The sequence below is a fragment of the Scyliorhinus torazame genome, chromosome 21 (assembly GCF_047496885.1).
Source record: "Scyliorhinus torazame isolate Kashiwa2021f chromosome 21, sScyTor2.1, whole genome shotgun sequence".
NCBI classification, from domain to species: domain Eukaryota; kingdom Metazoa; phylum Chordata; class Chondrichthyes; order Carcharhiniformes; family Scyliorhinidae; genus Scyliorhinus; species Scyliorhinus torazame.
This window is the reverse complement of record NC_092727.1, coordinates 106,002,823-106,024,960: the sequence shown is the minus strand read 5'-3', so window position 1 is coordinate 106,024,960 and position 22,138 is coordinate 106,002,823. Positions and strand designations below refer to the sequence as shown.

The following is a 22,138-nucleotide window of genomic DNA, read 5'->3' as shown; positions in this document are numbered from 1 at the left end:
TGGGAAGGTTTAATTTTGAATAGTTTTCAATTTCAGCCCATTCAGATTTACAAAAGGGACACTGTCTCTTTAATGCCATTCAGGAAGCAGTTTGCTAAAACACAAGAATGAGTTCATGCCCATGAAATGGTTGAACAGTAGGTGGCTGCTACTCACATTTAAGCAACTCTGGACTAACAAATAACACATGCCCATATGGTGTAAACTTTAGCCCAACAGCATTTATCATCAATTGCACTGGCACCATGGCATATAGAAAGCACATGCAATGTGCCAAATGTAAATTGTCAGGCATACTGAAAACCAATCAGCTGTAAAGCAGATTATTTCATACTTGTAGTTTTCAATGCAAGAGTTAATTCAACTTGTGCAGCCTAAAGAACAAAACAATACTCTAACTGCATTATGCAGAACGCTTTGGAGCCATACATTCAGCTCAAGAAGATCTGTTTCAATTCTTGTTCTTCACCAAGTTAGTTGACATAAATTGTGGCAATGAAGGCGACATTAGAATTTGCCTAAATGTCTTCAAGCTTGTGTTGGAGCCAGGGAAAGGCAAGTGCAAAGGAATTCTGTTAGTTCTTCAGCCCCCAATTGCTGTCTGGCTACCTGTGCTTTAAAGTGTGCACATGTAGCAGTCCAGTAAGGACGGGATCCACCTGCATTCTAATAGCCTCCGTGATCATATAGGGCTATTCATGAAAACTGTCACTGGGCAAGATTCTAGTGAGATGTCAGAACACTTGGAACAAAACCACAACGAGTGACCATCTTCAGAGAGAGAGGAAATAAACCCCGTACATTTCACTATTTATTTTCATACCAGAGAATTTCACAATACAGTAACAGAAAAAAACAGCTCTGATAGAAATCATTAAGATATTTCAACCAATGAAATGTGTGCCCTTGCACTTATAATCATACTCTCTCTTTAGGAAGCACAGAATACTCAATACCAAACACAGCGGAAACTCATCCTGCTCAGCTGACCTGTAGGTTCCTATCATCCAAGGTTATCAAAATCTTGGTCACTTCTGGTCAACAAAAAAGTTCAGATGGCAAATACAGGGGGCGCGATCTACCGATCACGTTGCGCCCGAAGGTCAGCCTGGCGTAGCCGGTAGATGCCTCTTCCAGTATCTACCCGGCTTACCATGCCTCACGAGATCTAACGCGATCTTGCGATGTGAATCCGCCCATTGTGGGTGGGATCACTTTTAACAAATCTGCATATTAGTGACACAGCTGGGAAACACCTAGGTAATTGCACTTGCTACGGGACTCTGTTCCCATTCGGGTAGATCGCACCCAGAGTCTTTATAGGTAGTATTTTCAGCAACAGTACAAATAGCAGTGTATGCAATGTGCTGAGAATTTGCAATAAATGTTGTGAGGTCTAAGAAAAATAGCCCTTCAACCCAAGCTTTAGATAAAGCTTTCTTGCACCAGTTCAAAATAATGTTGTAAAATTGCAGTTTGTTTGCCATCATTATTCAAGACCTTGATATAAGCGTAGCGACGCTTGCACCTTTTTTTGTTTGCAAACAAGAAAACAGCAGACATATGGCCTTTAAAGTCAGTAAAAGTCAGCTGAACTCAATGATTGAAAACAGCACAGGAATAATTTTCTAACATCAAACAATGATGGCCTCAAAGACAGCAGCTGGAACTACACAAGTGTAAGAACGAACCTAAGTCTACAAAATTTGTGATATGCTGGGTATGCAAAAAGGAAAAAGGGCAGCCTTCTGGAATTCATTATATTCAATTATCTGATCCAACTCCAGCCTGACCCTGTAGCATGCAAGCAAGGAAATTTGGCTTCTAGTCTGTTTAGTGTTATGCTGCCTGAGGCTCTTGACCATTTCCTGGAAGCCCCCTTCCCCAAATGTTAGTTCCTTTGAATAAAATGTTTTCCTGAATGCTATCATATTTTTTCTGCCGGCGCTTTATTGGATTTTCTTACCCCAAAATCAAATGATTTAGGAAGTATTTATTGATAGTTCTTGTGAGAGTAAACTATTAGACTGGCACAGGCCTAAATACACAACTTGCACAGCTAACAATCCCAGATCTCAGCTACGCCAGTTAAAATTGCTGCAGTGCTAATTACATGCAGGTGAACACCTGAAGCAATATTTCGAAGCCTGATTTCACTGCAAGTAAAATAATTATGAGGTTCAGAAAAATAACTTAATTGCTGCAATCAATCAATATTTAACCTTCGGGCTTTTAAATTAAAGCTTTTTTTGTGTTTTGCTTAATGAATTTGTCTCCATTTTAGTTACATTGGTATTTTACTGGAAGACTGTTACATCCAGGGTGCCATGAATAAACAAAAGATGGCATGTAGGTAATGTTGGGGGGGTGCATGTGGTGGTGTAGGTCCGGAGAGAAATGCAACAATGTCAAGTGTAGTTATTAGCAAGAGAAATTATCTTCTAAATTCATCAGAAATGGTTTTCACACAATAACTCCATGTAAGAAAAACTCACCTGAAAGCTGTCAAGTACTCGACATCTCCATTAGGGGGATCCACACCACCTGTCCATGCAATATTGACATTGAATCCTACTCCAGGTCCTGTCCCAACCTTTAAAAAAAATCATGAAACAAAACAAGGAAGTCTGTTAACTAAACTTTGAAAGAAATCACATGCAAGTGATGTAATATTTTGTTTAATGCACACTGAGTATAACCATTCTTAGAGCTCTAAGAAAGACATAGATACCAGTGATGTTAAAACATTACAGCCTATTTCACTTATTGCCTTGGGCCCAACACTATGCTTAACAAAATGAAATACAAAATTGATTAAGAGGCAAGCTGGTTGCATTTTTCTGGTGTATCTTCTTTACATTTGTTTGTGGGATGTAACCGTCGTTGGCAAGGTCAGCCTTTATTCCCCTTTATTGCTTTTACTTAGTATGTGAGGAAGTCAGAGCATCCACTGTGGATAGCCCACAAAAAATACACGTTTCTAGCTAAATCGTATGTACCAGCACATGTCTACTGCTAAAAGGGATCAGACTCCTGGGGGTAGGTAAGTATCTGAACTATTCTGCATCATAGTATTGTCGTATTATGACATGCATTTGACTCGGGACTTCTACTCAAGCTGTGGATCTTACACAAAGTTACTTGGCCGACAGATTCCCAGCTTGGGTAAAGCGTGTTTGTGGTGGTTAAGATCAAATGGAGCAAGATTTGGACACTCTATATTTGTGCTTCACATGTCAAATTTAGGCCACTATAAGCTGAAACACAGTTTGCTTGAAAAACCACAATTTAAAATCAGTAGATAAATGTGAGCACACTAGAATTTGTAGACGTCAGTATTAATTGTGACTGCAGTGTTGGCGTTGTATAAACAGGGGCACAAGTTTAATGATAACACAAATAGCATTTGTATGTGAAGGACAGATGTACGTTGTGCATCTGTCAGCAGCCTTTCTCAGACATTGCTAATCTGTGGAGGGGGGATGCAGAGTTGGGTGCTGTGGCAGCACCACACGGTGTACCTGCTCCAGGGTCTGATATTAGCTTAAGCGGAGAATGCTGTAAATTTTTAACTATTCATGTAAATGGCCAACAAAGCTAAATTCCACAAAACTTAGAAGTATAAAGATCTTAATGGATGCAACCTTTAAATAACTAAAAGGTAATTGCATAATAAAATAATATATTTCTGTATAAGTTATAAATTAAACTACTTCTAGTGTATTTACTAATGAAATATCATGAAGATTATACAAAACTGACCGTGGATTTAAAAAAACTCTCAATTCATTCAATTAATAATTTTAATTATGAGTAAGAATGGTGCCGTGCCCATTTTTCAAACCATGTTACTTTAGAACAATGAAGAAGATGAAGGTGATAAACATAGATTCTTGGTTAGGTGATAAGTGTGTTTTGAATTCTTCCAAGGAGAAGTTATTTAAAAAAGAAAAGAAATTTAGAGTACCCAATTAATTTTTTCCAATTAAGGGGCAATATTTAGCGTGGCCAATCCACCTACCCTGCGTATCTTTGGGTTGTGGGGGCGAAACCCACGCAAACATGGGGAGAATGTGCAAACTCCACAAGGACAGTAACCCCGAGCCCAAGGAGACATTATACTCAAAGGGTTAATAAGCACCAAATCTTTAGTAGCTGCCAATAACTCACTTCATCTGGGGCACCGCTGCCAGGAAAGAAATTTCCATCATCATACCGATGAAGAGAAATGTACAACACATTAGGGTCACTGTAAAAGGCCTGCTGTGTACCATTTCCATGGTGAATATCCTACAAGTCATGGAAACAAAGATATCAGTTTCAAAAGCATAAAAATAAAGAAACATCTTCTTCTCATTAATTTCCTGACTCTTCTTACAAATTACTTTTTAATTAGCCAAGCCAGGTCACGCACTCTTTGTGTTGGGAAATGTTGCCTTAGGCTTTGAGAATTTAGACATTTAGATCTAAGTGCGCCATAAGATTAAATCATTCCGTTGGAAATTCTCAAAGTTAAATTTAAGTTGAACACCATTGTTCCGGAACCAAAAGTAGGCATTAATTCTTAAACTGCAACCAACACAAAGAAGTCAGCTAATTTTTATTTTTGCATGTAACATTTCTGGCAGAATGCAATACATACCCAATCCACAATTAAAATTTTTTCAACGTTAAGTTTTTGCCGAAGTAGTTTGGCAGAAATTGCCACCGAGTTGAAAAAGCAAAATCCCCTAGAAGAGAAAAATGAAAAAGGAAAGTAAGTTTAATCAATAGGTAATGATTCTTACTTTGTTTGGCAGAGTTATAGATTATGTACTGACAAGAAGAAAACAACTGATTTGAAGATCATAAACATCAAGTTCTCAAAATGGTTGCAAGTTTTCTAAAAATTGCCGTACCAATCTACTTTAAAAAAATTAAAATACTATATATTTTTAAGAAACTTGCATTTAAACTTCAATAAGTTTTTTCGAGTCCATCTACTTCTGGTGTCTTGAGTGAGAAATAAATTGAACCGTTGCAATCCAAAATGCAATAATTAACATAGTTATCCAGCAATTTGCTTTTATTTCACAAGTGAATAATGCTGCCATGATGTGTGCAGATATATTACGTGCATGTATTGTTCTATTAAAGCTATTTTTGTGAAAATAAGTCAGAAGGTGGTGTGACCTATAAGAAATCAATTTAATATGGCCAATTTATGTTTTATTCTTGGTATGAACTTACATTGCAGTGGATTCTTCTGCATGATGTCCTGGTGGTCTGACAACAGCAAAACCATTCTGCGTAAAAAAAAATCAAATGTAAATCCTGAACTTGTATTTTACACAGATGTTAAACCTCAATTCCTATGAAAATTCATTTGCACACCCAGCAGATTCATTTCCTACAAATGACAACAAAAATGATAAAAGGCTGTTTAATTGCAGGGCAGGAAACACACCATCACAAGACACTGGGCCTCAGGTTTTCCCGGGGACCTGCATCACTGTAATGATGCAGCTACAGCATAGGGATCCTTGAGTGGTGCAGAAGAAAGAAATTATAGAGTAGGTGACTTACACTATTAATCATTCCTCTTCATATTTTCATGGAACTTCACCATTATGCTCACTCGCTCGCCAAAAACAATTCAGATGGTAATTATAACTCCGTCCCACCACTAAAATCAATGATACTTGCTATTTTCTTGCAGTTCAAGTAATTTTCACGGCGCTGCCGTTTTGACTGAAAAATAAGGCACTTGTGGCATAATTTATTGACTTTAAATGCACTCTCTTTTTGCATGGTCAAAGGTGAGAGGAAAGGTGAGACAGACTGTGCTCGCTTCCACTGGAGCTTAGAGGAGTGAGGGGGAGATTTGATTGAAGTTATAAGATCCTGAGTGGTCTTGACAAGGTGGATGTGGAACGGATGTTTCACTTGTAGGTGAGTACAGAACTAGGGGCCACGGTTTTCGGACAGAGATTACATTTTTTATCCGAGGGCTGTGCGATTTTGAAACTTTGATTTAGAAGGCGTTGGAGACGGGGTTATTGAATATTTTTAAGGCGGAGGTGGATAGATTCTTGTTAGGCAAGGGAATTAAATGTTATTGGGGGTAGACGGGATTGTAGAACTTGAATCGCAACCATGATCTTATCGAATGGCGGAGAAGGCTCGAGGGGCCAAGTGTCCTACGTCTGCTCCTATTTTGTATGTTTGCATGATACTGGGCAGGCTGGATGGATAGATCAGCCTTGTCTTTTCCAGTCCGTTATTTTCATGTTTATAGTTAAATGATGTGCTAATGTGCTTGTTGATCGCGATTTGATTAAAGTCAAGTTGTTAAACCACTGCAATACCATGCTCATAAAACTGTAATGCTAACTATGCTTCAAAGTATGCTTCTTTTTAAATGTTATTTATTGCTATGACGAGTATTATTTTGGAAACACTTCCACAAATAAGCTTTGCTGGAGCTACAGCAAAAGGTGTTACAAGAATATTGGTCTCTAAAGTCCCTAAAGTCCAAAAACTGAAGGACTTGGCTATGACGCTGGCCCCAACATTTACCTCATTAAATTAAACTATTCTCAACAGGGCAAAATGTCAATTTTATGGACCCATTAATCTAATAAAATGTGCACCACTTTTTGATAAATTCTTTCATGGGATGTAAGCATCACCGACAAGGTTAGCATGTGTTGCCCAACTCTATCTACCCTTGAGTGTGGTGGTGGTGAGCCCCTTCTTGAACCTCTGCAGTCCACCTGGTGCAGGTACAATAGCACAGTGGTTAGCACGATTGCTTCACAGCACCAGGGACCTGGGTTCGATTCCCCGCTTGGGTCTGTGGAGTCTGCACGTTCTCCCCGTGTCTGTGTGGGTTTCCTCCGACAAGTCCCGAAATACGTACTTGTTAGGTGAATTGGACATTCTGAATTCTCCTTTGGTCTACCCAGTCACTGTAATATGGCGACTAGGGATTTTCACAGTACATTCATTGTAGTGTTAATGTAGGCCTACTTGTGACACTAATAAAGATTATTATTATTACACACACAGTGCTAAGGAAGGAAACTCCAGGTTTGAATTCCAAGGTTGAAGGAACAGCGATATTATTCCAAGGCAGGGCAGTGTGTGGTGTGGAGGGAAACTTGGTGGTGTTCATCTACTGCCCTCGCCCTTCTAGGTTGTCGAGGTTGTGGGTTTGGAATGTGCTTTTGAAGGAGGCTGGGTGAGGTGCTACAGTGCATCTTGTAGATGATACACACTGCTGCCAATGTGTGCCGGTGGTGGATGGAGTGATTGTCTCAGCCAGTGGATGGGTGCTGATGAAACAGGTGACTCAGTCTTGGATGGTGTCAAGCTTCTTGAGTGCTATTGGAATTACAATCATCCAGGCAAGTGGAGATTATTCCACTAGACTTCATAAGAAGTGTGCCTTATAAATAACGGACAAGTTTTGGAAGTCAGGAGATGAGTTACTTGCTACAGAGTTTCCAGTCTCCAACCTGCTCTTGTAGCCATTGTATTTGTCATGTTTCTGGTCAACGGTAACCCTCAGGATTTGGATGCTGGAGGATTCAGTGATGGTAATGATGTTGAGAGATGGTTAAATTGTATTTTGCTGGGGTGGTCATTGCCCCACACTTGTGTGGTGCGAATATAAGTTGTTACTCATTAACCCAAGCCTGCCAGGTCTTGTTGCATTCAGGTACGGACTGTTTCAGTACCTGAGAAGTTGCGAATGAAGATGAACACCGTTCAATCTCCAGCAAATGTTCCCACTTCTGACATTATGATGGAGGGAAAGTCATTGTTAAAGCAGCTGAAGGTGGTTGAGCTCAGGATACAACCCTGAAGAACTCCAGGAGCGTTGCGCTGGGGGGGTAAGACGATTGTTCTCCAACAAGAACCTCCCTCTGTCCAACCATGGTGGGCTTTCCCCCTAATTTCCAATGACTGACATTTTACAAGGGTTCATCGATGCCACTCTTGGTCAAATGCTGCCTTGATGTCAAGAGTAGTGACTCTTGTTTCACCTCTGGAATTCATCTCTCTTGTCCATGTTTGAACCAAGGCTGTAATGAGGTCAGGAGCCCAATGAACCTGCAGAATCCAAACCCAGCATCACTGAGCAGGTTATTGCTGTGTAATTGCTATGTGATCTGTTTTTTGTAGATAGGACATACCTAGGTGATTTTCCACATTGCTGAGTAGATGCCAGTGTTGCAGCTGTATTGGAACACCTTGGCTCATGGCACAGCTAATTCTGGAGCACAAGTCCTCAGTAATACTGCTGGAATATTGTCAGGGTCCAGAGCCCTTGCAGTGTCCAGTGCCTACCACTTTTTATTGATATTACCAGGAATTAATCGAAGACTGATATCTGGGATGTTGGGGGCCTCAAGAGTGTGGTGATATGCATGTACATATAAATGTATATAGTTGTATATTTGTGCACATAGTATTGGTACGACCTCCAACTAGCAGTGGCGTCAGACATCCATCACGTAACCAGAGAAATCAGCAAGTTGGTAATAGTATGGTGATAGATATGCTGGGCTATGTGACTATAGCTGCTGCTGATTGTCCACAGCACTCATGGATGTCCAGTTTTGTGCTTCTGGGCCAGTAGCACAGTGGTAGTACACAACAGGATGGAGGATGTCCGCAGTGTGAAGATGGGACTTTGACACCGATGCTAAACAAACCCTGGGCCTAAGTAGAGCCTAAGCCTACTTCAGCTGAAGGTTTTTGTTCCCAATCATTATTTGTGAAGATGAAGACGTGCAAGGAGAATCATCTCATTATATTTAACCCACCCTCCATAAAGGTGAAATACTTTCCATTAAATGCAGTAATTTAATTTCTGGGAGACAAAAGGTACATTGTGGGCAGGACCCAGACCACGACGTCTCACAAGATCTGGTTAGATTTCACGAGGCATAATGGCCATTGGGAATCCTGGGGGTGGCCTCTCCTGGCCACATCTCTCCCCAGTTCTGGCGGGACGCAGCTGGTAGATTGCGCCCGGAGAGTTTGCATGTGCATGGGAGATTTGAAAGTGAGTCTGTGAGAGATGAAAGTGAGTGTGTGTGAAAGAGGTGACAGCAAATGTGTGTGTGTGTGAGAGTGACAGAGTGAGAGAGAGAGAGAGAGAGAGAGAGAAAGAGAAAAAAGGTGATCGTGTGTGTGAGAAAGTGGTGTGAGAGAGAGAGCGGAGAATGAGTAGATGTATCTGTGAGTGTGTGAGAGAGTCTGCAGGTGGAATTTTCCCAAATTTGTCAGGAGTATCAGGTTCAGATTGAAAACCAGCGTGCATCGCTCCAGATGCGCAGCTGAGCTTTCACTCCAGGTTTTCTGGTACTATGTGCACAGACAATCTGGGGGGGGGGGGGGGGGTTTGCACCTTCACTCTGGCAGGGCACCCCAATTTGCATCTGAGAATAAACTTCCCCCGCCCTGACAGACTGCGAGAAACCCCCACAAACTTCCCCCCACCCAACCACACAAGCAAGTACAGGGAGAAAGTGTAAACTGCACACAGACAGTTACCCAAGGTCAGAATTGAACCCTGGTCCCTGGTGCTGTGATGCAGTGGTGCTAACTACTGTGCCACCTACCTGTGGGCTATACTTTCCTGAATGCCCCAATTGTGACCACCATGCATCACAATCTGATAGACAACAGAGTCAAGCTGGAAGTGGACAGGAAAATATTGCTACTGCCTGAGAGGTGTTCACATTTCCAAGTATCAGGTTCAGACTGAAAACACGTTCACACTTTAACTCGTCAAGACTGCCATTTCACAGTGGTTAGCACTGCTGCCTCACAACACCAAGGTCCCAGGTTCGATCCCGGCTCTGGGTCACTGTCCGTTTGCACATTCTCACTGTTTGCGTGGGTCCCGCCCCCACAACCCAAAGACGTGTGTGGTAGGTGGATTGGTCACGCCGATTTACCCCTTAATTGGAAAAAATTAATTGGGTACTCTAAATTTTTTTTTAATGTGCCACTTCACTTAAAATTTACATCAAAAAGAGTTGGGGTATTTTTCCTGTTGCTCTCAATAATGCCAAGTTAGGTCATCTTCCCTTGAAAAGTTTTATTTAATTATATAAATATTATAACAAAATTGTGTGTTCCCCTGCTTAGAATTAAATAGTGAAATCATATTATGAATGCCCAATGGGAGTTCTGCCAGCACATACTGAGATTAAAAGGTGCAGCTTAAAATGTTGTTAAGCGATTGTCCTGTTTTAAGAATGTTTTTGCAATGTTTATACTGAGGTTTGTAAAATTAGTCATAAGAGGGGTGGTGCAATGCCACTGGATACTGGTGTAAGAAGCTATTAAACAGTGGCGCGCATGCTTATACCAATGTTTTCCTCCACATCAAGAATTTCCTTTGATACCTGGGGCATAAAGATATACAGCAGCCAACAGCAAGCAATGGGAGAGGCAAACAACATTTTCAAGCCACCTTGGGGCATTTGCCACACATTTTGGCACTCAGTTACAAGAGATTAATTGACAGGAGAAAGAATCAATTCCTCTGAACAGCTCTTCAGTTGGACCTTGATTGAAAGCATTTTCAAACGGGAGCCTGATTTTTCAGTAAATTATATTGGAATGTAAATTTTTTTTAAAAACACAGCGGTGGAGCTAGAAATGACTTCTGCTGAAAGCTCTAATATTTATATATGGATATATGGAATATGCTAGTCAGGTTTTGCAATCTTTCGACTGAGACATTCTGTTCTTTGTAAGTGGTGTATTTACTTGATACAATGTGAATTTCCAATAACGTGCCAGATGCTTGTAATAGGTGCAATGTTCTTGGTCTCACCTTGAGCTCCCCTGCAGCCACCTTGAATGAGAGTTCAACGACGCAGCCAACAGCCATACGAACAGCACTAGAGGAATGCATTTCATTCCACACAGTGTCACTGTCCACCTGAAAAGAAAAAAAGAAACCTTACTTTCCAAGCTACCATTTCCAAGTTCCATAATCCATCAATTTGGTGAAATTTGCTCATCTTAAAGTAATTACAACTGTCATTTATATAATCCTGTAGTGCAAGAAAATTTTCCAGATGTGCAATCAGCTAAACATTGACACCGAGACAAAGAAGGAGATGTCAGGATGGCTTACCAGGTGTTTGGTTCAAGGAAAAGGTTTGGGGGAGGGTCTTAAAGAAGAAAAAATAGTAAAGAAGTTCAGGGAGGAAATTTCAAAGCACAAGGCCAAGATGGCAGATGGCACAGTCACCAATGGTGGGGTGAAGGGTGTGGGGGATGTTAAAATTGGAGAAATCCAGGAGTTCTGGGGGATAGTAAGCCTTATATATTCTATTGCAACAAACCATGCAGTGAAGGATAGAACTGCAACCTAGCAGGGCGGCATGGTGGTGCAGTGGTTAGCACTGCTGCCTCACGGCACCAAGGACGCGGGTTCGATCCCGGCCCATTGTCATTGTGGAGTTTTCACATTATCTCCGTGTCTGCGTGGGTCTCAACCCCACAACCCAAAAAGATGTGCAGGGTAGGTGGATTGGCCATGCTAAATTGCCCCTTAATTGGGGAAAAAAAAAGAATTGAGTACTCTAAATTTATTTTAAAAAACAGCAGCTTAGCCATTATTCACTTCATCAGCTTTCAATTCAAAAAATACATATTACAACCATGTACTTCCAAAACCCAATAACCATAGTTTCTGACTGCTTCTATGTGAAATGAAAGACACCACAGTCCCAGAGGGCCATGGGCTGCTCTTCCCTTTTGAGAGCTGACTGGTGGTGATTCAACCTGACAGTCACCACAACTCAGGCAAGGGGAAAGGTTGAGAAGACGGGGCCTTCATAGATTGGGCAGCACAAGTGGCTAGCACTGTGGCTTCACAGCGCCAGGGTCCCAGGTTCGATTCCCCACTGGGTCACTGTCTGTGCGGAGTCTGCACGTTCTTCCCGTGTTTGTGTGGGTTTTCTCCGGGTGCTCCAGTTTCTTCCCACAATCCAAAGACGTGCGGGTTAAGTGGATTGGCCATGATAAATTGCCCTTAGTGACCAAAAACGTTAGGAGGGGTTATTGGGTTACGGGGATAGGGTGGAAGTGAGGGCTTAAGTGGGTCGGTGTAGATTTGATGGGCCGAATGGCCTCCTTCTGCACTGTATGTTCTATATAACCTCAGCCTGAACAGGAATTGAACCCACGCTGTTGGTGTTGCTCCGCATCGTGAACCAGCTGTCCAGCCAATTGAGCTAACCAATCCGCTGCCCCTATATGAATTCCTAATTAATTCCCAGCACCGGAATAAAATTAAATACCCAATTGTTACACAATTAATATGGCAGATGCTTCAGAGATAGGCAGGAGCAAGGCCATGAAGAGATATGATGAGATTTCATATTTGAGGCATTGGTGGACTAGAAGCCAATATAGGTCAGAAAGTAGGCGATGGGCAAAAGGGACTTGCTGCAAGTAGAATAAAAGTGGAGGATGGGTGGCCAACAGTATTAGAATGGTTCAGTCTTAAGGTAACAAAATCAAGGTTGAGAGTTGCAACATCTGGTGAGCTGAGGAACTAATATGGGAGCAGGCGGTCTTTCTGTTTGAGGGGATGTGAGATTGGAAGCTCAGGTAGGAGCCAAATTGGACAGTGAATCTGCAAACAGTCTAGTTCAGTCAGAGTGAGTGGCCAGATGGGAAATGGAATCAGGGGAAGCAAACAGAATGAGCTGACAGGTGGTGACAGAAACAATGGATTGGAATTGGAATCTGTGGGACTTTAAAATGGCAGATGGGACCTAATTCTGACCCCCCCCCCCCCCCCCCCGTATGGTTGGGGGTTATGTTTGTGGACTGAGAGGAGGTGTCCCACAAAGCAGTCACCCAGTGTGCCTCTAGTCTCCTCAATGTAGAAAAAAACGCATTATCAGCATGGAAAATAATTCATTTGAATACGGAGACTGGTTGGGGGGTGGGGGCGTGTAGGTGAGGACAAGGAGAATCCTATTGTGGTTCTAGGAGGAAGGGGAAGGGATGAGAGCAGAAATCCAGGAAACGGGTCAGATATGGTTGAGAGCCCCATCAACTAATGGATTTGATGGAGACCTGGATTGGTGACATGGCTGGGTTTCTCAGTCTCGAGAAAATAAAGTTTGCCTTGAGAGGGTCCATGATGGGGTTCTCTCGGAGGTGGCAGCCGTTCCTCAACTTTCTAGGAGAGCACTAAAATGTCAGGAGCAGCAGCAATCCGGGGGGAGGGGGGGGGAAATGTTGCGTATTTTTGTTCTTTTTTCTTTATATGTTAACGTGTACCTTATTTTGTTAAATGTTGTTAATGGTTATGCAAAAATTATGTTTTGATAAAAATCTGGATAAAAATAAATAGATTTAAAAAAAACAAATGGATTTGAGTCGTTATCATCATGCTCACCGGTCCAGGAAACCTGAAAACCGAAGGTAGAGTAACTAAAGTTTATTCTGAAAAAAAGTACTTTTCAAAAAATTTACTGAGTTAGTGTTTCAAGAAATAGGTTTGATATTTACTAACTAAAGTGAAGAATATGGATTATGAAGGACAATCTCGAGCACTGTTGCCTACCATCTAGTCAATAGCCCCATTTATTCCACTAAATTATTTTTAGACACTTTCTTTCAGGTGAAGCAGAGATTTATATTCGCTGTCATAATGCAGTATTTTCTACAATGGTGAGCCCAAACACAGACTGGGTGATTGCTTTGCAGAATATGCACCTCCTAACCTCTACCTTGTGGTTGCTTGTCACTTCAACTTACTATCTTGTTCTCATGCTCTGTCCTTGGCCTGCTGCGATGTTCCAGTGAAGCCTAACTCAAGCTTGAGGAACAGCACCTCATCTTTGGAATAGGCATTCTAGATCCTTTTGGACTCAAATTGAATTCAACAATTTCAGACCATGAATCCCCCCCCCCCTCGGCGCGCTGTTCAGTAATGGTCTCCACAAATAGGGACCAAATGGAATGGCAGTCGTGGGTGTCTCCCAGGGGATTGGAGGTTTCCAGGTACATGCCCTTTGAACTTTCCTTTCATTGGTTTCCTCACTGAATCCTCTCTTCTTGAGTCTAGAAATTGGGCTGCATTAAAGATGCTTTCCAGGCATGACTAGAACTACTAATTAAGTCCTCACTATGGCAGGCAAGAAGCAAGTACACATTCAGAACTGGAAGTGCACCACCTGCCAGATTGAGTAAGGGGAAACAAAGACATGTTTTACTCATGCCTATCGGTTCCTTCCATATGTAAACAAAGACATAAGGTGTGATCGTTCAGCCACATTGCACCTGAAAAGCGCCACGCCGTAACGTGGCAGATCGAAGCGGGGAGAGCCCACTCCTGGGATCTACAGGGCTCGCAACCCCTCGCGAGATCTAACGCAATCTTGCGAGATGTTGTGATGTAAATCCCGGCTTTGGCAAATTTACAGCAAGACAGCTAGTTGTACTCTAATGTTAAGTTTCCCAAGGCACCCAGGTGCTGGGATCTATTCCCTACGCCTCAGAGACCTCGGGCGAGTGCTGTTCAGTAATGGTCTCCACAAATAGGGACCAACTGGAATGGCAGTCGTGGGTGTCTGCCAGGGGATCGGAGGTCTCCAGGTGCATGGCCTTTGGGCAGAGTGGCATTCTGACACTGCTGGCGCCACCAGCCTGGCAACCGAGCAGTTCCACCTGGGTGCCAGCCTGGCGGTGCCCAGGTGGTAATGCCAGGGTACCAGGTTGACATTTGTCACCCGGTGGCGATCGGGCCGGAGGTGACCTGGGGGAGGGGGGTTGAGGGGTGCGGGGAACCCCTCAGTGATTTTGGATTTGGTTGGGGGTTGTATCAGGGGCGAGCCGATCTCTCACTACACTGAGGAGCTCTGGCGAGTGGAGCTCCTCAATGCACAAAACGGGGCTACGTGTGGCCTCGCCACAGGTTCCCCAATGAGGCCCCCTATCTAGCCCGAGTGCCATTCGATAGAGTGTTTCCCGGCGCTATAACACACTATAAACCTGCCTGATAAAACATAATTTGTTTCAGTGTGCAGAGATAAATCATCAAGCTTTTAATTTGTTGGAATATAAAGCATGAAACATGAAAAAAACCATCAAGTACTTTACTTCCGTAAACCATGGCTTTGTGGACTCCGCCTAATCCTTCAATTTCCCAAGGAAAAATCTCCAAAGTTTTTCATGTCCTCCTGAAGATAAAAGGGACAAACTTCCAGGGTATCTAGTTAATTTACATTATGAATATGTTCCTTTCCTCATTTGACACTTTTGTGCTTCCTGTAAATTGTTATCTTTACTTTTGACTGCTATTGATAAATGAAGAGGTCATAGAAAGGCAACTCAAATACTATATAACCTCAATACGGAAATAATTATTTCTGTCAAACTTGGTGTCAGTGCATAAGCAAGTTGGTAAGAATTATTGAACCTAAACACTATTCAATATTGCATGGAAAATATAATTTTAAATAGACAAATTAATTGAGAGACAGTGGAGTTCAAATGTTATGGTGTACTGGACAAGATGGTCAAGAGTCAGCACAGTGGTTAGCACTGGGACTGCAGCGCTGAGGACCCGGGTTCGAGCATTCTCTCCGTGTCTGCGTGGGTTTCACCCCCACAACCCAAAGATGTGCAGGTTAGGTGAATTGCCCCTTAATTGGAAAAAAAAAAAAAATTGGGCACTCTAAATTTATTTTAAAAAAAGATGGTTAAGAGTGGTACAACTTTGGTACTCCTGAATCTAATTTCTGAAGTTGTCAGTTCTTAATTCCAGATGCATTTCTTTTAAGTGGAAGGGGAGCAAATTCTCATGAGACAGCAACCTCTGTTTCCCTCTCCACAGATGCTGCCAGCCCGGCTGAGCTTTTCCAGCGTTTTCTATTTTTATTAATATCTTGAGGGGAATTGGCAGGATGGATGGCAAGCGGATGGTTCCACATATTGGCAAGGCAAGGCAAGGACACACAGATTAAAAATAAGTCTCCCATTCGACTGTGGATTTTGCTTCCTCAGGGTAGGAGTCATTGAATATATTCAAGGCAGAATTTTAGATTTTTTATCGACAAGGAAGTCAGGTGTTATGGGGGGGGGGGGGGGGGGGGGGGGTACGCAGACAGGAAAGTGAAGTTGAGGCACATTCAGATCAGCCATGATCTTTGTGGTAGTACCAGGTATTGCGGTACCTGAGAGGCTGATGACCATTGGTTAGACCCAGGAGTCTACCATTGGCTGTATTACGTAGCTCCGCCCTGAAGGTGGGGTATAAGAGATGGTGCCATCCCAGCAGCCTTCACTTTCTGTATCGAAGCTGCTGGGGAAAAAGTTCTAGTAGATTAAAGCCTTCAGTTATGAAATTACTTCGTCTTGAGTGTAATTGATTGCCCATCAATTTAATCTACTACAACTTAAGTTGGAAGGATGGATCTCCGAATCAAACCGGAGTGCCTCCAGCTCAGCCCCCATGTGGAGAACTCTGCTGCTTTAAGGGCAACTTCAACACGGCCGTAGGCACCCCCACGGAAGAACAGAAGATGCATCTCCTGCGCTCCCAGATCAGCCCTGGGATCTACCCCCTTATCGAGGAGGCGGAGAACTATGCTGCCGATCAAACTGCTAGAAGGACATTATATCCACCCCTGCAAACCAGGTCTACGCTCGTCACCTGCTTGCGACTAGGCGGCAAAGCCCCGAGGAAACGTTGGAAGATTTCTACCGGGCGCTACTGATGCTGGGCCGAAATTGTGGCTGCCAGCAAGTTTCGGGGAGCGAGCACACGGAACTTTTAATCAGGGATGCTTTTGATGCAGATATGAGCTCCCCCGCTATCCGCCGAAGGCTCCTAGAAAGGGACAGTCTGGGACTTGGAGAGGCACGGGCCCTGGCAGGGTCCATGGACGTTGCCTACAAAAACGCGCTGTCCTTTGCACCCGATTGCACGGCGGCCCCCTGGGCTGCGTGGCACCCTGCAGCGGCAGCCCCTCAGACCTTCCCCCTGCCACCGCAGGCCTGCACGGTGAGACGGCCCGCTAACGCCGCCGGGCCCTGCTGTTTCTTCTACGGGCAGGCGAACCATCCCCGCCCTCGTTGCCCGGCCCACACCGCCGCCTCCAAAGGGTGCGGCAAGAAGGGCCACTTTGTGGGTGTCTGCCAGGCCCGTGCCGTGGCCGCGGTCTCCAGCGACTATGGACCGCCGCGGCAACCCCTCTTCAGGCCCCGACCGGCCAGTGCTCACTGCCACCCCCCTATCCTAGGGCCACGTGCGACCCATGGGCGCGGCCATCTTGCCCCCTGGACTCCACGCTGGACGGGTGGGCGCCGCCATTTTGTCCATCGCCGCCGCCATCTTCTTCATCCACGGACACCATGTACGACCCATGGGTGACGCCATCTTGGATGGGGCTCCAGGCCCCTAGCACGGCCGACTACACGCTGCCCGACCAGAACTCGCAATTGCTTCATCTGGCCTCGGTGACACTGGACCAAAGTCGTACCCGGACACTCGCAACGGCTACAACGACGGTCCTCATCATCAGCCACGAGACGTCGTGCCTGATTGACTCTGGGAGCACGGAAAGCTTTATTCACCCCGACACGGTAAGGCGTTGTTCACTTGTAACCCACCCTGTAAATCAAAGTAACTCCCTGGCCTCCGGGTCACACTCGGTGGAGATACAGGGGTTCTGCCTAGCGAACCTCACTGTCCAAGGCAGGAAATTCAACAATTTCCGCCTGTACGACCTGCCGCACCTCTGTGCGGCTACCCTCCTGGGGCTGGACTTCCAATGCCATTTGCAAAGCCTGACTTTTAGATTTGGCGGCCCTATACCTCCCCTTACTGTCTGCGGCCTCGGGACCCTGAAGGTCGACCCGCCTTCCCTGATTGCGAACCTCACCCCGGATTGCAAACCCGTCGCCATCAGGAGCAGACGGTACAGTGCCCAGGACCGGACCTTCATCAGGTCAGACGTCCAAAGGCTGCTGGGGGAAGGGGTCATTGAAGTGAGCAACAGTCCCTGGAGAGCTCAAGTAATGGTGGTAAAGACCGGGAGAAGCATAGGATGGTCATAGACTACAGCCAAACCATCAACAGGTTTACGCAGCTGGATGCGTACCCTCTCCCCCATATAGCCGACCTGGTAAACAGGATCGCACAATACAAGGTCTTCTCCACGGTGGACCTCAAGTCCGCCTACCACCAGCTACCCCTCCGCACTAGTGACCGCAAGTACACTGCCTTCGAAGCAGATGGGCGGCTCTATCAATTTTTAAGAGTTCCCTTTGGTGTCACTAATGGAGTCTCGGTCTTCCAGCGAGAGATGGACCGAATAGTTGACCGGTACGGCTTGCGCGCAACATTCCCGTATCTCGATAACGTCACCATCTGCGGCCATGACCAGCAGGACCACGACACCAACCTCCGCAAATTCCTCCAGACCGCGAAAATCCTTAATCTGACATACAATAAGGATAAATGCGTGTTTAGAACCGACCGCCTAGCCATTCTAGGCTACGTAGTGGAGTCATAGGCCCCGACCTTGAGCGCATGCGCTCCCTTATGGAGTTCCCCCTCCCTCACTGCCCCAAGGCCCTGAAGCGCTGCCTCGGGTTCTTCAGCTATCATTGCGCAATCAATTGCTGTCAAGACAAAGTGATTTCATAACTGAAGGCTTTAATCTACTAGAACCTTTTCCCCAGCAGCTTCGATACAGAAAGTGAAGGCTGCTGGGATGGCACCATCTCTTATACCCCGCCTTCAGGGCGGAGCTACGTAATACAGCCAATGGTAGACTCCTGGGTCTAACCAATGATCATCAGCCTCTCAGGTACCGCAATACCTGGTACTACCACAATCTTATTGAATGGTGGAGCAGTCTTGAGGGGTTGAGTAACCCACTCCTGCTCCTAGTTCATATATTTTAAAAGCTACTCATATGGGCAGTGTCATAATTAGCATCTCCTGATTGAAGCAAATGTGAAGTGTTGCTGGTGATTAAGATGCTATGTGAGCTATCTCCTGTCATTGAGCCATTGCCTCTCTTTCAATTTTTGATAGGCATTATTTACTGGCAATAAACATGACAGCTGTTGGTGTTTGGAAGCCACATGTTCAAATTACAGCACCAAAAAAAGATTCAGTTTGATGTCTGGTCCAACATTACAGAAGAGATTTGCAAAGGCTTTGGAAGTCTTACAAACAGATGGAATAACGTAAGTGAAGTATCATGATCGATTATTCAAATCTGCTGTTGGTTACTTTGCTTAGTCTTAATAAGTTTGAATAAGATGGTCTTTGCATTATTGATCCATGGTGGGTCCTGTGGCATTTGAATACATATTACAAACGTTTTTACAATTGTAAAATCAACTTTTGGTTCGCAGGAACTGCAGGCTTGCCTTTTGACACTGACATTTTCTTTGGCCATGAATTAAAAACATCAAGGAAATTGAGCCGTGGGAAACCCAGATCTGTAGTTGCTAAATTCAATCACTCCCAAAATCTGAGAAATGAAGCTGTTCTAACATATAATTATAGAGTGGGTGACTCAAACACCCCTAAACTTGTGGATAAACAAGAGGAAGTGTGTTCACAGTGAGTTGGGGTGGAGTTTCATATGTTTACTTATTTTACCACTTCCCCGACCGTCTCCTGCACATTGGGAGCCTTAAAATCCATCCACCCCCATCAATTTTCTTTGTGCTGCGAAGATTGAAGTTGCCTCATGCATTCGGCGAACAATTGCATGCTACATTGTATGTCCAGCTCTGAACCGTCAGCTAGCGCACTGTCATTGGCGAACAGGAAATCGTGAAATATGTCCTTGGAGAACTTGGTCTCAATTCAAAATGAGCAGCTTCCCATCCATGTGATATCTGATTTTGATGTCAGGATCACTATCATGGAAGGCATCAGAGAGCACACGATAAAGAAAAAAAAAAGTTAAAGAGGGCAAGCGCTAGGGCACAGCCCTGGTTAACTCTATTGGTGACAGGGAATGGGTCAGAAGGTTCACCAGCATCCAGGACATGTGGGCGCATGCTGTCACGGAACTTCAAACCATTTTGATAAATTCTCCAGGCAGCTGAATTTCTCCATTACCTTAAAAGCCAACTCAGTCAAACCCTTGGTTAAGTCAACAAATGAGATTAGAGGTCTATGTTTTGTTTTTGGTATTTCTCGGGGAATTGTCTAACTGCACACACCATTATCAGTGTTTTCCCGGTCTTTTCAGAAACCACACTGACCCTCTGGTAGCAGATCTTGGTTGAGATATTGAGATAGTGGTTCAGAAGGATTTTAGCATAAAATTTGCCGGCGATGCAGAGTAGAATTCCTCTAAGATTGTTGCAAGGCTAGTGACTTCCTTTCTGCTTGTATAGGTGGCTAATGGTGGCATTTTTGTATTATTGTGGGATGTTTCCTTCTCCAGGATAGGCTGCTAGAGTTCATTGAATTTTTTAACCAGGCATTTATCTCCAGGCTCACCGAATTTACAGTGCCATTCGGCCCATTAAGTCTGCAACGGCCCTTGGAAAGAGCAACCGACTTAAGGCCACGCCTCCGCCCTATCCCCGTAACCCAGAGCACCACCTAACCTTTTTGGACACTAAGGGCAATGTCAATTATAGACCTCAGATGGGATAGCATCAGCTCCTGGAGCTTGGCCACGAGACAAGATTTTAAACAAAGTTTGCCCGAATGCCTAATTAAACTATGATTTCTCTGCAGCTATCATTAGTGGTCATGGAAACTCATCAAGGGAGAATAGGGATGGGACGTATGAGCAAGCAGTCCTTAAAATGCTGACTTGTGCGATTTACTATCCTACAACTCTGCCCTCATCCCCCCATGAAGGAACTTTAAAGGAATATAGATATTTAAAGATAAGTGGCCACATATGGGGCAAACATCTTTTAGCCTTTAAAAAAGCCTGGAAATATTTAAAATGAATATTTTAACCTTCTGAAGGCCATTTGTGGTATAATAACTGTGGACATAGGAAACAATTTATGGGCAAGAAATGAAGCAGCACACCTGAATTCATATTAGATAGCTACAGTGGGTTTGGATTCAAGGGCAGTCTCCCGAGAGGACAGCAGTGCATACTTAGCAAAGCCAGTCAGCAGAAAATGAAACGAGGGAGCAGACAACCTTGGCAGTTGCTTGCAGTTTCTAAGGTGCATGTGTAGTTTTAAACGATTGTATAGATTTGCAATTAGCTCGATGCTGATCTGCAACCTGCAGAGCTATTACCATGCTGATGCCTGCAGACACAAATATAATGGCTACTGGCATTCCAAATCTGGAGTTTGTGGATTGTCCTGGATTGACTTCTTTCTTCTTGATGAATGTGTGTGTGAATATTGTCTTATGATGAGAGACGGAGTAGGATGGGCCTTCCCTCTCTGGAGCAAAGAAGAACAAGGGGTGATCTCACTGGAACATATAAAATTCGTAGAGGGCTTGCTACAGTAGATGCTAACAAGCGGTTTCTCCTAGCTGGAGAATCTCGAACAAGGCACCACAGTCTCAGAATAAGGGGTAAGGCATTTAGGACTGGTATGAGGAGAAACCTCTTCACTTAGAGGTTTGTCAATCTTTGGAAGTTTTTACCGGAGAGTGCTGTGGATGCTCAGTCAGCTGAGTATATTCATGACTGAGATTCATGGGGCAGAAAAGTAAAGTTGAGATGGAAGATCAGCCATGGTCTTATTAAATGGTGTTGAACAGGCTCAGGGACCTTATCACGGACTCCTTCGCCTATTTCTTGTGCTCTTATCTTAATAGTTCCCTTTTTAAAAAAAAAAATCTGTTTTTTTTCAGATCATCCTGCACTGCAGTCTTATCAATACTTTACTCACAGCTGCTCCTTTGGTGAATTTGTAAACAATATTTGGCCAATGTAGGTTGCTAAGCTGCTCAGAGATCCTGCCCTTGATGTTGCTGGATGCATCATTAAACAGGGCAGCACGGTAACACAGTGGTTAGCACTGCTGCTTCACAGCGGCAGGGACCTGGTTTCGATTCCCGGCTTGGGTCACTGTCTGTGTGGAGTCTGCACGTTCTCCTTGTGTTTCCTCTGGGCGCTCTGGTTTCCTCCCACAAGCCCAT

General features: G+C 44.1%; 1 protein-coding gene across 7 annotated transcripts in view; it reads right to left on the bottom strand.

The window, feature by feature from the left end:
* The window catches only part of hdac5 (histone deacetylase 5), a 438,550-nt gene that overhangs the window by 15,512 nt on the left and 400,900 nt on the right, over positions 1 to 22,138 (bottom strand). For all 7 annotated transcript variants that reach the window (XM_072487170.1, XM_072487168.1, XM_072487171.1 and 4 more), the window contains 5 exons: positions 10,841 to 10,948; positions 5,230 to 5,285; positions 4,643 to 4,730; positions 4,171 to 4,290; positions 2,496 to 2,593 (listed from right to left, as the gene is read on the bottom strand). In XM_072487170.1, the coding sequence (XP_072343271.1) occupies positions 2,496 to 2,593; positions 4,171 to 4,290; positions 4,643 to 4,730; positions 5,230 to 5,285; positions 10,841 to 10,948 (470 nt within the window). The remainder of the gene's footprint in view (positions 1 to 2,495; positions 2,594 to 4,170; positions 4,291 to 4,642; positions 4,731 to 5,229; positions 5,286 to 10,840; positions 10,949 to 22,138) is intronic.